Here is a 15,731-nt window from a genome sequence, read left to right as displayed (position 1 = left end):
CCTTCTCGAACGCCCACTTCCGGCGCAGCCAACCCAATCGCCGGCGAGCCGCGGTCTCTCCGGATTGGCCCGAGGCGGCCCCGCTCCGCCCCTTCCCACCCTTAGCCGCTGCCACGCGCGCGCTCTCAGTACTCCTCCGTCGTCATCCTCATCTCGGTGGCTCTGAGGTGGCGGAGGCGGGGAGATAGGAATAAGCCGGGCGCTGATTGGCTCAGCGCGCCCTGCCCAATGGGACGGCGCTTTGGTTCGTTGGCGGCGGCGGCGGCGGCAGGAGCGGCAGCCGGGAGGGTCCGGCAGCCTGAGCTGAGGGAAGCGAGGCGAGGCGGGGCTGCGTGTTTCCGGAAGACGTGGCGGCTGCTGCTACCGCTGCTCGCTACTAAGGCGGCTCCGTTCGTCCGCTCGCTCGTCCGCCGTCGGCTCCCGCCTCTCCCGCTAAGAGTCCTGTCAGCGCGCACTCCGCGCTGCTCCCGCCGTCGCCATGATTTCCCTCACGGACACTCAGAGTGGGTGAAGGGGTGTGTGGAGGGGGGGGCGTGGGGGGAGGGGAGGGGAAGGAAGAGTTACCGTTGGTTTTGAGGGGGACGGGCGCAGAGTTATGTCACGGGCCGGGGAGGAGGGGGCTGGGGAGACCCTTCAGCCAATGAGTCGCCCACCATTACAGTACTATTACTAGGGCCACTTGGGTAGGGGGAGTTCAGGAGTGGGGGGGGGGACCGCCCCTCTCCTCAACAAACCCAAAGCACACGCTTTGAGCAAACATTGCTGCTGTTCCTGAGAGAGAGATAGAGGGAAATATAACTTAATATTTTCAGGTTTGGGGAATAGAGGAGCCTTGCAAGTAGGGATGCTGTTTAAAGATAGCAATAGGACATGTGTTTGGGTGTGTGGAATAAAGCAGTTTGAATTACTGTGCTGTTACTGCTATTATACAGTAGGCCACGCCAGTTAGCTCCGATGATTAGAGTATGGTGCTGATTTGTGGTGGGTGGGTTTGTTACACATACTGTTTATTATTTTTATTAATAGATTTATTAGTTGCCTGTCACCCAAATGGGCCACCTGCCTACTCCTGCATTGCAAAGACTAGAAGATCCTTGGGGGTCCCTTTCAACTCTACAATCATAGGATTCTGTAGTTATTAATTGCATTATATCCCACCTTTCCTACAAGGAGCTCAGAGTAGTTCCGGGTAGTTCCTCAGTCCACCTTAACCTCACAAGAGCCCTGTGAGGTAGGTTAGGTTGAGAGCGAGTGACTGGCCCAGCATCACACACAGTGATCTTCATGGCTGAGTGGGGGATTTGAACACTGGTCTCCCAGGTCCTAGTCCAGCACTCTGTAACCACTGCACCACACTGTCATGAAGTTCCCTAAGATTATCAGCCCAGGGAAGCTAAGCAGATCTGGGTCTGCTCGGTGCTTTGCCCCATGTATGCCAGCTTGGGTTCCATGATGGGAGAAATGCCCATTGCTTCTCTCCTGTTTCCAGCCTGCTTAGTTTTTAAACTGAGCACTTGGGAGGGATGGAGTCCTCTGACCATTCTCTGCCAGCCTTCTCGCTCACCTGCATGAAGTTCCTTGTCACCTGTGACTGCCAAGCTAGTGCTTAAATACAGGGTGCCAATAGATGTCCCTACAAAAACGCCAGCAACAACATTTTTTAAAAAAAGAAAGCTTGAGAAAGTAACTTCTTGCTGTATTTTACTATTTTTGTTTTGGAACAATAAACATCTCAATATATTGTACATGTTCAGGTAGCTGGAAAATGGTAAGTGGAACTAAGTGAGAAAAGAAAGAGAAAGTTCAGTTGATAAGAATGTGAGCAAATGCCACATTCATTTAGAAGTTAAATGCCTTTGGAGAAAAATCTTTAGGGCAGGGATCTGGCATAGAATGCTTTGGGGAAGGTAGAATGAAGGGGCAGAGGAGTGTAAGAATTTTTAGGAATGTCTGCCTGGAGCATAGTTGTGGTTTGGAAGTCTACTCTGACAAATGAAATGTAGTTTGGGAGTTGTACTGCAGTATGGATTGTCAGATTAACAGAATGGGCAATTTTTCATGTGTGAAGTTTGTGGGAATTCATTTGCCCAGAGGACAGTAATAACCCTGGTCTTCCCAAGTTAGTGATCATGCTTTAGTATTGTGACATCAGAGGTTCAGGTCTGTTAGAATCAAAAACATCAAAGCTATAAAAATACTAACAACTCAGAGTGGGATATACATATTCTTGATAAAGTTTTTAATTGTTTTGAACCTTGGGGTCCTTTCCAACGCCACATTCTCTGACACATACTAGGTGAGAGATTTTTAGAAGATTTCATTATACTGTAGCTTCCAGCGAAACTGCTGTAGTCACCTGTTCACCATACTTCTGAATTTTCTCCAAGGCCATTCCCAAGTAGAATGATTGGTGTAGGTTTATTTGTCTGTACTTCAGTACACCCTGACTTGGAAGTAACCCCTACTGAACTAAATGGGGTATGTTTCTGAGTAGACATATTTTACACTGCCCGCAGTTTGAAAAACTTCAGAGGAGCAACCTTTTCTGTGCAGTGTGTGATTATCTCAGTTAAACAAACTAGTACTGCATTTGTTGATGATTTATTTTAAAATAAATCTATCCCATTATTACTCATAGATGTTGCATAATTAGGAGGCGTACACTATTAATGTGAAAGTGGTGAGACTTGTGATGCAATGACACAGTTGAGACATGTTGAAAGGAATATGAATATGAATATGAAAGTCCAAGCCAGCATCTGCTTTGTTGTGCCAGTTAAAGCCAAGATTTAAAATTATGCACAATTACCATAGAGGCATCTTTGTATGCTTCATTTCTGCACAAATATCTTGCATAGTCATGTCAGAACTAAAGGAGTGTTCAGAAGCATTTGTACATTCTTATAACAATGCACAAAAACATGACCATTTTCCTTATACAGTATTTAAATGTTGGCTTTTTGCCTGAGGGGAGATTATAAGCATTGGATTGCTTTTTATGGTACAGCAATAATTTAGGTTTCTTGTAGAACGCTAGTTGATTGATGCCACTAAGGATGGGGTGATCCTCAGAGATGAAAGTGTATAAGCTTAATTTTAATTGTAGCTGGTTATTTGTGGATGGCAAAGAATGTTGGAATAGTATATGTACTTTTGCTGCATAGAAAAATAATATCCTCAAAGCACTGCCTAGCTCAGGGGTGGCTGACCTTTTTTGGGCCAACGGCCATACTGACCCACATCTAATCCTCAAGCTGAAGTGTAAAAGTGGGTGTGGTCATTTATTTATTTTTAAAATGAACACAATTTGGGGGATGCAAACACTTTTGGCATTAAGAGTTTAGGAACAGGAGATCTTATGGCTGCAGTCAGTAAACAATGCTTTAAAAAAAAAAAAGTAAGGCATGAGGGTGGGGAGGCGGAAACAAAACCTTCTGGCCTCATGGGATCACAGTGGGTTTTGTTTTTTAATTTAAATTTTGGGGTACACCTCAAAAACATATCTTTCTGCATTGCTCTAATACATGGGTCAGAGAAGGTTTGCATCCCTTACCACTTATGATTACCCCCTTAATCACTGTTTTTAGCTTTCAGCAGAACTGTGATCTGACTAAAATTTTGGGTACTTTGGGTTAGGACTTACAGGTTCCGTCAGGGGCTTGCTTACCTTTCTTCCATGATTTGAGCACTGCTGTTTTGTGTAATATATTGATCAACTGAGGACTCCTTAATAAGATATACCATATTTAAGAAAATGCACCATGCACTATTTGTGTATAAGACGACACCTTATTTTAAACTTCAAAAATTTAGGAAAAAATATAGTCTTATATATGGAAAACGACGGTTGAATACAAAATTTATCATAGATCTTGTTTGAACTGTTTGAACTATGTCTGTTTTAACACATACATTATGTGTTAAGAAGTCAGACTTCTGTTTGCAGGGCATATTTTTTCCATTTAGATTTTTTAATTGGAAAAATCAAAATAGTTTAAATTTTTTCTTAGGGTATTGGTCCAGACCCTCTCTTAAGAGCTGTTCATAACTTTTCCAAGACAGAAGACATGATCCATCCTGTTTTTGTTGTGATTCATAGAGCAATTCATTAATAATTTTTAAAAACCTAGTTCTTGACAGTGTCATTGTACAGCTGTTTAGATGAGATAGTGACTGCAGACGCTTTGAATTCATCCTGTAGAGTATTTGGACTGAATGAAACTTGCAAAAATAATCTCTGGCTGAAAAAGAAATCCAATTTCTTTTAAACGGAGATTTAGCTTTCTGGTGAAACTGATACTTATAAGTTACTCAGCTTATTCAGTAAGGACTATTTCCATTTTGCTGTGGGCAGGTACATAAATACACTTGACACTAATCTTCTGGGGAAAAAATCCCTTCTACTTGTTGCCAACGTCCCTAATAGTGCAGCCTTTTTGTTTCCAGAAAACGCAGCAGTTTGAAACAAGCTTCTCAAATTAATGGTTCAAACTTAGCCACTTAACTTATCTCCTCTTTAATCAGATAGGTTTGTGTGAAAGTCATACAAATAGGTAAACCGGATAAATTATATCTGTTAATTGTGTACATACATATGCAGTCCTGTGACTAGCAGGTGTTCTGTCCTTTTTCCAAGTTATTCTTACTAGTAGTGTTGTGCATTTCGCAGGGCTTTGAGAGAGAAGAGAAGACATGGCACTTTTTCTTTAAACAAGATATTGTTAATTCTATTTTGAAAGAGAATGCACTGGATGATCTCTTTTTACTTCAATCCTAGTTACTCTCCTAAAGAGATCATAATACAGTTACCAAACATATTAAATTAATGGTGTTGGCGTGAAGCAGAAAATATAAGAAAAAAATATGATTACAGCTGAATCTCTAACCCAATGTGTTTGCTCATCTACACTTACCTTTTGCCCTGTGCTTTCTAGGCACAAGTTCTTACTTTGAAGCTCAGTGTCCGAGTACTTTTTCTTTTGTGGATTCAGTGGTAAAGAGTGGATATTCACAGGGAAAGCACCAGGGCTAAAAAAAGCAAAGCACTCGGAGAGCTTTAAAACACAGAGCTGCACCTAGATACATTGCGCATAAGGAAGTCTGGATGAGCCCAGAGTACAATACCTGATGGACCCTTAGATCCAGCAAGAAAACTCTTATGTTATGAAGCAGCTCCCTGCATCATTGCATGTTTCCTGCCTGAAAGAGGGCAAATGTCATGTGCAGCTGTGGGGGAGAGCTGGTTTTAAATACACATCGGCGAATGTTGTGACCGTAGCTTGCAAAAGAAAGTTCTGTGTATTTTATTATTATGTGCTTGGGGGGGGGGGGCTACATAATACTAACTCTCTCCTTTTTTATTGCAGAAATTGGAATGGGTCTCACAGGTTTTGGAGTGTTTTTCCTTTTCTTTGGGATGATCCTGTTTTTTGACAAAGCACTTTTGGCTATTGGGAATGTAAGTGATATTTTACATGAGTGATATTTACATGAATTGTGAATGTGCTTGTCTCTGAATATACAGTGGATGTCCAAGGATGGATAACCTTGGGGGGGGGGGAGTTAAATCTTGAGGAACACCTTGTCTAGGGCACACTAGAGAATCATAGGATCACCTTGATCATACAGTGGTGCCTTGCAAGACAAAAAGAATCCGTTCTGTGATTCTCTTCGTCTAGCGGTTTTTTCGTCTTGCGAAGCAAGCCCATTAGCGGCTTATCGGATCAGCTGATAAGCGGCTTAGCGGCTTAGAAAAAGGGGGGGACCGCAGGAACTCACAAGACATTTTCGTCTTGTGAAGCAAGCCCATAGGAGATTCGTTTTGCGAAGCACCTCCAAAACGGAAAACTCTTTCGTCTAGCGAGTTTTCTGTCTTGCGGGGCACCACTGTATATAGTTGAGGATGGTGTTGTAGCTTGGTTGATGCCTTTCCTCTCCACAGCAAAGTGAAAAACGTTGAACAGTCAGCAGCTTTGTACCCTGGGTGGTATCTAACAATTCTAAATGTTTAAAACATCTGAAAACAAACCAAACATCCTCAGAACTAATATTGTCTAAGTCTGTAGAAAAAAATTACTTTCAACCACCAAACACTTTGATGAACAATAACGTTTTAAAATGCTGCCTAAAAATGAATGAGTGGGACAGACACACTTCACAAAGAAGGGCATTCCATAAGCGGGTTACTGTTAGAAAGAAGGCCCCGTCACAGATCAGCACCCAAGAGCAGCAACACCAAGAGGCTTCATTTATCTCAGTGTAACTGAGTAGAACATTAGGTTATGGAGCCTTAAGCACCAGCCTGCCACCTAATGAGTTAGCCACATTAATTAGTCCTGTAAATATTTAATTTCTACAAATAGCTAGAGGTAGTGAATTAAAAGTCTCTATAGTCAAAAGGCTTATTTCCACTTGGCAGTTGGTGTAGCTCCCATATGCCAGAAACTCATTTCTAGATAAGTCTTTGATTTCTAGCTTTCCTTCTTTATCACGAGGATGCGCTCACAATAAAAGTGCATATTTTGTTGTGATAAATATAGGATTGATCAAACTGATGAGAACTCCCTATTCAATATGGATTTCTGCTATTCCAGAACCTGGCCAGTAATTTGGGTTTCAAAAAATGGTACCAGGATTGACCCTGCAGAATGGCAGTAGATCCTTTGATCCAGTTAGACTATCATTACTTTATTGTTACCCTTCTTACTACCATGTTTCAACATAGTTAATTACCACCCTGTAGTTGTTTTGTAAGCTTACAGTACAATTGTTTGGGACTAGGCTGAACGCCTTGATGAAGTCCAGGTACATCAGTTTTCCCCCCTGCTTGATTAAATCACAAACTTTTTTTCAATGTAATGCCCGTTTTCCAGCACAAATTGTTTTTAAAGTCATGCTACTACCACTCACAGTAAGTGCTTACAAATTAATTTATTTGCTGCAATGAAGTCTTCTTTTGTATTGTGCCAGCATTGTGAAAAATCCCTTTGACACATTCATGTTTCCTTCCAGAGTTAATTAGTGTCATAGTGGTAACAAGAGACTGCATTCTGGTTTTGGACATCTGTTGTTGTTGTTTTTTAATGTTCTATGAATACCCAGGGTGGAATTCAGCTAAGTCTTACTCAAGATAAACCCATTGAAAAATTGAAATGAATATGACTAAGTCAGGGTCATTAATTTCAACAATCTACTTTTAGTAAAATATAGTCTATTGTCCCCTTTAAAATTTCTGAAGGTGTGCTCAAATACTTTTTTATTCATTATGAAATTATTTTTTGTAGGTTTTATTTGTGGCTGGCCTGGCTTTTGTGATTGGTTTAGAAAGGACATTCAGATTCTTCTTCCAGAAACACAAAGTGAAAGCCACAGGCTTCTTTCTGGGTGGTGTACTTATAGTTCTTATTGGCTGGCCCTTGATAGGAATGGTCCTTGAAATTTATGGCTTCTTCCTCTTATTCAGGTAAGATTTCTTTGCTGGTCTTTGCTTTTGTTTGGGGCAGTAATGATTTTTTCTAAGGTGGAGTGCTTTTGGCAGTCAATGAAATAATAGTTTTGACGTGGGGTGTGTGTGTGTGTGTGTGAGAGAGAGAGAGAGAGAGAGAGAGAGAGATTCATCAAGCAGAACACTTGAGGAAATTGTCCCTTTCCCTTCAAAATTCACTATCCAGTCTTTAACAGTTTTCATTGACACCGGTGCAATTGTAACCAGAATTTCCTCTTCAGCAGGAATTGGAAACAGGGTTTGAAACTGGTTTGTTAACCAGGAGCCTGGTAAATGCCAACTACTGTTAGTTAGAGGTAGTATGTATGGCTCAGGTCAGCAAGGGGAGATTCTCAACACAGAGACAGAAGCATATGAATCAGTGTCGTTGCATCTTGATTGCATATGTGATGGCTCATTCACACAAGCTGACACTTGATGCTGCAGACATCAAATGATGAGCATGTATGGGAATCCCAACAGAGGTTAACCAGAACAAAAGCATTCACATGAATCCCTTAATCCTCCTTTGTAAGGGATGCATCGACGGCAGATACATAGGTTTGCCTTAGGATTCCTACCGGTTATTAATCTTACTCTACTTGATTTGATATTTTACCTCTCATGCTCTTTACACAGCAATTTCTTTTCCACATAAAGGAAAAGAACCTAGAAAGTTGTACTTGAATTGGATTCTTGCACATAACTTATTTCTCACATAAACATGCTTCTTTGGCTACAGATATAGTAGTCTATATCCGGAATCACTGTTCAGTGTTGGACATCGTATTTGCTGAATACACAAAGATTTACAGCTTGTCTTTCATCATACAAAGTCTGGTACCTCGCTTCATTTAAAGACTTTCAGAGACTTTGAGACTAAGATTTCATTTTGGACTTGTTATGGTTTGAAGGAATTCTATAAAAGATTGTCTATTGTGTATGTACATGGCCATCGTGTTGCCTAGACATTGCTGACGTTCTCTTTGCAACACAGGGGTTTGTTTGGTTACTTGTGTACAGTATATGCAGGTATACTGCATATACTGTACACAAGTAACCAAACCAAGTAACCAAATGACCGTGTATTTATGCCATCTATATATGGCTTTCATTCATTTTCCTATAAGAAGCTGTTTCTATGTAGGAAGTCTATTGACATTTGAAGTTGCCTGAAATGTATAAGGATTTTGTTAAGAGTATATTACTTACCCAGAAAGGGTGGAGGAGCAAATGCCGTATGAGAGAGAGTGCATTTTTTGGTACAAAACACGAGCAGTTTGGGTTGTAATGCTGCCATATCTAACCTGTGACACTTTCTTTATTTAAAGGGGCTTTTTCCCTGTGGTGGTTGGTTTTATTAGAAGAGTGCCGGTCCTTGGTTATCTCTTGAATTTACCTGGCATTAGCTCAGTAAGTATTAAAACTAATTCACATAAGCTTTGGGATCCCTGCTCTAAAGTTCCTAAGTTGTTTGTCCTGTTTGCCAGCCCACTTCATCTGTAGACTGTAGGAGGTGAAATGCAGCAGAGATACAATAATTGGCTTTTTAATATTTTGATTGTGCAAATATCTTAAAATATTTTAATTAATGTCCTGAAGAGCATCTATTATTATTATTATTATTATTATTATTATTTATTTATTTTAAAAAAGTTGAACACCTCTTTTAAAAGAATCTGGGGTAGTGGGAGGTGTTTTGCCTTCTTGTTATTTTGTGCAAAGACATGTATTCAACATATGAGCTATCACATACCTGAATGTGTAGCATATGTGACTCTGTACCTAAAAATATGAGTGGAATTCTAAATTATGCTGGTTCCATACCAAATGCAACACAGTATTAGCCAAATCTGCATGATACATCATGATTTCCAAACATTAGTAGAGGATGATTCAATAACAATTTGTCTGTCTTTGGGATCTGCCTTTTCAATCTCATCCGACTTACACAGATTTCCCTTGCCTTCAGTATATGTTGCCAAATAATTTGGCAACTCCACCTGTGACTTGTAGAGAATGAATGTTATATTATCGTGCTCCTTAGGCACAATGAATCATTGTTTCTTACACCATTAGCTGAATTTGGTTTTGGAGCTTCAGTTTAATACCAGTTTTAGTAAAGAAATTGTTTGGCTCTCGTATTTCTGACATGAACATGTTGGTACCCACAGGTTATCATGTCATTTATAAGCACCTGTCCAGGTGACCTATGCCAATACAAAATATTTGCTATCTGCTAAACTGTTTTTTAAAAAAATGTGATTTCACCCCAAACCTGACTAAATGTTAAGCTTCCAACACTAATGCTCTGAGGAACTGTAAGTTTTCCCAAGATGCAATCTGAAAGCCACTACTACCCTCCAGATGTTTTGAACTACACCTCCCATCATCCCTGGGTGGAGCTGATGGGTATTGTAGTCCAAAAATCACAGAGGGCACCATGTTGAGCATGTCTTAACGTTAGTGGCTTTCAGACTTCCCAATTAAAAGATCAGGGAAGCTTTTCCACAAGACACCTTACCCACCACTACTTCTCTTCCCTTGTGGTGTGCCACTGCAAAGAAGTTTGGGGTATCTTCTAGGATGCTCTGTTCACTCAGAATGATTAAGAGCCCCTGTTGCGCACTCCAGAACAATCCCTAAAGTCCTTTGCAATAGACACTCAGATAACTGTTGTATTCATGGACACTTCAAATTTGGATCCAGTAGTTTTAATATTGATAACTGAATTTTGAAAGCTAGTTTTATGTGTACACCACATTAAAACTGAGCAAACACCATAGTTGTATTGTTCACTGTTTAGGCAGTTCAATGTTGAATTAAAGGAAGAGGGCAGGCCCATCTCCTGAGAAGCTGTTGAGGACCATCATCTCTGTGGCTCACTGACTGCTCCTGCCAGCCACTCAGCCCCTGTTTTGGCCATGATGTTCATTATGTTATAGCACGTACTTTTTTAAAAGGCCCATTCATGTAAACAAACATGGTGTCCTCCTTGTGGGTGCTGCCGTATTTGTTTGTGCCTGTAATGGCCGGCTTTTGTTTTTGCATTATGCATGCTTGAACATATGTGGTATCATAAGCCTAGTGGCTGGAATTTGATCATAGACAACTCACTATAAACTGACAGTGCTAAACGTTAGGTGTATGAGATTGCACAGTGACTTCTGACTTCATTGTGGCCACAATGGGTTTAGGGTGGGGCAGAAGCAATTCTATCTCTGCTCCATGATGTCCTTTCTCCGCGTGGTAGTGTGCCCTTTCATAGCTTGTGCATCTAGCTTATGCTGACGCAGTAGTCTCAGCATCCCCACCCTAAGCACTTCCTTTCCAATGCCATAATTTGTAGGGTTGATACAAAAGCCTAATTAATATAGATGGATTTTTTTCTCATGTTACATCTATTTAACCATTGTTGTGTTCAGTCCCTTGATAATCTGGCTTTACATATTTCTCATTCTCGGTCTTTACGAATATCATTTATAAATCGGTTTTCATGGAGTTAAATCCTTATTGAAAAGTTAATTGTTGATGTTTTCTTCAAAGCCTGCGTAGGCTCAGGAGACAGTCCCCAGTAATGGTTAGTTGAAAATATCATATTCAGTCTATTAATGCATGAATGGCTGATGTTTTTATTTTTTCTTTGGGTTATTGAACTAACAGTTTTTTATATTTGCATTTCTTTCGGATTTTTTTCCCCATTCTGTTGCATCTTCATGTTGCTCTGTGTCAACATAAAAACATACCACGCCTAAACACTGTTGCAATGCGAATTGCATTACAAGGTCTCTCGTGAGACCTTGGTGCGTACTATTTGAATATGATCACACCTGGTCATCTACTTAAAAGCTCAGCAATGCCTACATGTTGTTTGAAGTAGTTTGCACCTTAATTACTCTCTCTCTCCTCTGCTCCCACCCCCTTTCTCTCTTTTCCTGGCAGCTTGTAGATAAAGTTGGAGAAAGCAACAGCATGGTATAATGGCAAGTGTGCCGAAGACTGGTTCTAAACTTATATTATTTATAAGGTCCTTCTGAAGAAAAGATCAGCACAAAGATTCTCTTGTGTACAGAGGCAGAGTTTGTAACGGTCTTGACGTAAGTTTTTAATTTACACCATAGTCTGCAAAATACATTTTTAGCAAAGAGCAAGTGTGCAGCCAAGACTTTAAGCACCAGGAATTCTGTGAATTGAACTGAAGAAAAAGTCATGGGGAAACCCATGGTATTAAAACTGTTCAAGACTACTTAATGCTTTGGGATATGAGCTAAATGCAGCAACTTCCCCCATGGAACTAACAGTGCCTGTAACTTTTACCTCCTACTTTTGAAGGTGTAGCAGAGCAAATAGGAGTCACCCTTCTCTCTTTCTTCCTGCCAAACTCCTCCCCTCTCTTGAAAGAAGGTAAATCACCCCTCCTACATTTTTTTCTTCTGCTGAAAGCAAGAGTTCCCATAAGCATGATGCGCAGTGTGTTTTAAGATGGATTGTCGTCTTTAACTGTGTGCGATAGCAGAGGATTCCACTGCACGAACATGCCGTATAAACCATGTAAATGTGTGGCTGAAATACTGCTTTGTAGGAAAATGTTTAAAGCCAAAGGTAAATTCTGATTAGGTGTGTATTTACCTTTTGGAATATGCAAAAACTAATGATTTTTTGTACTTCAGTCTTAAACCACTCTTGGTTTTAATATCCATTTAGTTTAATATCCATTTAGTTTGGCAGGGATTATGGGAACCAATTTTACACTCCTTTTTGACTGGTTCTCCTAGATACATGTTACATCTATTTATCACAAAAAGGATAGAACCCTTTCTTACTGAATACGTTTTGTGTGCATCATGTTTAGCTCCTGAAATGACTTGTTTTAAGGTGCTCAGCACATTTTATGAACTCGGACCTGCTCAGCTAGCCGAACCTCTGAAAAGACACTCCATTCCTGAATATTCGTCCTCTTTTGTCTGCAGCCAGTGTAACATCCTGCAGCATGTAACATCCTGTTTTGTACACTGGCAAAGCACCTGGTTATGCCGTAAAGGCACTAAGATTTGGACATCCTATCCTTGTTTTAGGAGAGCATGTTACAAAGCTAATTTATTATGTAAATAACTTTTTCGGAAAACTAAGTAAAAAAATATGAAGTATGCTGGGAGGAAGTCTTGGAGAATTGTATTATAGCAGCATTGATCAAGTGCCACATCTCAAGGCCATTTTTTATTGCTGTGGCTTAATTTTTTCCTATCCCAGCATTTAGGAAGGATGCATATTTCAGCACCTGAAGAGTTTCTAGGCCACTTCAGGCATTCCACCGAAGTGGCCAGTATGGAAGTGTGAATTGACTTACACTGGGACAGAACTTGCTTTGTCCCCATTGCTCCCAAGAAGATGCAGACGTATAACGGAAAGGAAGCACAGCTATTTCTGCTTCCCACCACGTCTGTGGAATGTCTGATTGTGGCTCTTGTACAAATACCTAGTTCAAACTGGTGTTTGTAGGCAAAGCTGCATATAAGCCCCCATCAAGATGAACATCTATCATCTGACTTGCGTGAGCGTTTGTGTTGATGCAAACTGATTTTGAAACACCGGTATAAAACCACTCTTGTCTGCTAATGCCTGACAGAAGTAGCCATTTTAATTGAATGAGTGATTATTTAAATAGACATTTTTAGTTGTGGTAAGCCAGTTTTTTTTAAATAAAAAAAAAACTTTGAAAAAGTAATTGATGCTTCTGGTTGAAAGAGCAAACTTTGCATGAGCTTCCCCATTTTGCTGGTTTCCTCTTGAAGAAAGAAAACTGTCTCTTAGGAAATGCAATAGAGTTTCGTTTTTTGCCAAAAAGCGCTGAAATTGGTTTTCTTCAGTCCTGAAGCCATTTGTGTACTCCCATATCAATCTCACTGTGACAGATGTTGCTGCCTGTTAAAAAAAATGGTTCCTGGGTTCCAGCTGCAATTCTGAAAAAAATAAAAATGCAAATCCTGTTGAATCAAATGGGACACGCTCATGAAATAAGGTTTTGCAGCTCAAACTTTTTTCCTGGTGCTGTGTATGCACTACTGTTTAAGCAGAACACCTCTGGCATATGCTTGATAATCCCCACATGCAGGTTTAACTGCACAGGAGTGCATTCATGAGTCATTCCTGTATCTGAAATAAAATAACCCATATTTGGGGCTCCAAGGGATATGCTTAAGCCTTGGAGCAACTGAGCAATTCACACATCATTCCTAGAGTTGTAATAGGGGCCTGTTCAGATGTTGCTTTGACTTTGGAATTCTACCTAGGAAGAGTTCTGGAGCAGGTCACAGATTTCTGTGTTCTCTTCCTTGCCCCTCACTTATGAGGAGTAGGAACTAAATGAACAGAGGAGAACCATCTATGCTCCTGATTCATCCAGGGAGCTCCTATGTTCAGATAAATGCCAAATTTTCCTCCTTCTTGTAGCTAGGGGAACAGGAGGAAACTGCTTCTACTGGGTACAATATCATAGAGAAATACTGTCTAAATGCACCCTTAGATTAATCATGCCCATGTCATGTTCTCATGTTCTCATGGCTCTGGTTTCTGGTTTCCTTGCAAGTAGGACGGACCTATGGTAGGACACTACCTATGGTAGCACTGTAGTCCTCTAGAAAGTAAAAGCGAAGACAATTGACTTCTTAAAATGGCCCGATTTGATAGAAATCCTGCCGTTTTGTGGCGAGCGTTGCATTAATCTTTAAGCGCCTCTTTAAACAGACAGCATGGGCAAAAGTGGTCAAGACACACAAACACCCAGTACAATTCTTGTTTTGACTTCCCACAGCCCTGTATGATTAGAAAGGCATGCAGATTACTTCTGCGCACAAAAAATGTTGCAAGACTTTAAGAATGGGTAGTACCTCTCTCACTGCCCTTCAGCGAAATGGAAAGTTCTTCAAAAGTTAGCTCCCTTCTGACTAATACTCAGTTAGAGGATTCCGAAGATCTATGTTGGGGCAATATCCTGAAGCTTCTCAAGGCTTTGACTTGTAATTGGTAGCAGAGGTGGGTTGTGAGCAGAAATAACACCTGCAATTTCCAAGGTAATGTTCCTTGGCAGATACAAAATATATATATTTTGTGATGTTGGTATTATGATAGAGGTCAAAATTAATTTGTGCAAAGTTGGTATTATGATAGAGGTCAGAATGACTCCTTAGCCTTAAGGCCACTATCCTATGTCTTTTACTTGGGAGTAAGCACACTGAACTCCGTGGGGCTTACTTTCAAGTATGACATGCATAGGATTGGGCTGCATGTGTTGTACTCTTTCGCAGAAAAAACAATCTGTAACAACAAAATACATTTTCTCACATTTAAATGTAAGTCTTTATTGCTGCTTTAAGAATCACATGAGAATCTTGTCCTGGGGAAAAAAAATACTGTAAATACACTTGTCATACCTTGAATAAATGGGTACTTTTTCTATTAATCGGCAATGGTGTCCTCTTTTAAATCTTACTCCTTAAATGCTGTTGTTTTGTTGTTGTTGTTGTTGTTGTTGTTGTTGTTGTTGTTGTTGTTATAAAAAAGACTTTACCTACCTGAGCAGTTTTGTTTCTCTGTTCCCCCAAGGTATGTGGGGGTTTTTCTTTTGAGACTGAACATTATAACCCATTTTCCATCACATTAATGAGAAATTAATGGAATTAGCACTGCTACCCAGATACTTTGAGAAACAACTTGAAGAATGTATGTATCGAGGCACTGTGCTTCTTGCCAATCACAGGGGCTGGTGTTGCACATCTCTTGTCACTTTGTTCAGGCTGTGAAGTTCTTGGATCAAGTTTCAGAAGTTAAACAGAATAAAGCACAGGTGGCTAACCTTTGCCCATCAAGGGGTTGTTAGACTGCAGCTCCCAGCATCCCTAACCATTCACCATGCTAGCTGGGGCTGATAGTAGATGGGAACTCACTCCCAACTGAGATTAGATGGAGCAAAGGCATTTTAAGATAGTTTTCTGTTCCTGTGTTGCATTTTAATTGTTCTTTGCATGATTATCTAATACATTATGCACACTGCTTAGAAATTCTGAATATTAAGCAGTATATAAATACCTGAATATTTTTTTTATAAATAGAGCATCTGAAGGGGCATGGGTTCAGCATCTCTTAGATAAAGTCAGTGCTGTTTTCTAAAAAAATGTTTAGGGGTACTCTCATTTTCCTACTCATACTGAAATACTGCCCCTCAATGAGGCCAAACTTAGATTCACAAAAC

At 40.3% G+C, this 15,731-nt stretch overlaps 1 protein-coding gene across 1 annotated transcript; it reads left to right on the top strand.

Moving 5' to 3' along the window:
• Positions 1-136: 136 nt before the first annotated feature.
• Positions 137-14,942, top strand: GOLT1B (golgi transport 1B). Its single transcript, XM_083462495.1, has 5 exons — positions 137-503; positions 5,367-5,458; positions 7,284-7,462; positions 8,815-8,896; positions 11,426-14,942. The coding sequence occupies exons 1-5, from the start codon at positions 479-481 to the stop codon at positions 11,462-11,464; spliced, it is 417 nt and encodes a 138-aa protein (XP_083318621.1). The 5' UTR covers positions 137-478; the 3' UTR covers positions 11,465-14,942.
• Positions 14,943-15,731: the final 789 nt, after the last annotated feature.

The sequence above is a fragment of the Podarcis liolepis genome, assembly GCF_965112155.1.
Source record: "Podarcis liolepis genome assembly, chromosome: 10".
NCBI classification, from domain to species: domain Eukaryota; kingdom Metazoa; phylum Chordata; class Lepidosauria; order Squamata; family Lacertidae; genus Podarcis; species Podarcis liolepis.
Note: the sequence above shows the minus strand (reverse complement) of the source record. Positions and strands in the feature narration are given on the sequence as shown.

What these genes read in the sequence shown, in the direction of transcription:
- GOLT1B (XM_083462495.1), top strand. Translation starts at nt 479, where the DNA reads ATGATTTCCCTCACGGACACTCAGA. An exon ending in TTCCCTCACGGACACTCAGA is followed by an intron (nt 504 to 5,366) that starts GTGGGTGAAGGG and finishes TTTTTATTGCAG; the next exon opens with AAATTGGAATGGGTCTCACA. An exon ending in ATTTACCTGGCATTAGCTCA is followed by an intron (nt 8,897 to 11,425) that starts GTAAGTATTAAA and finishes TTTTCCTGGCAG; the next exon opens with CTTGTAGATAAAGTTGGAGA.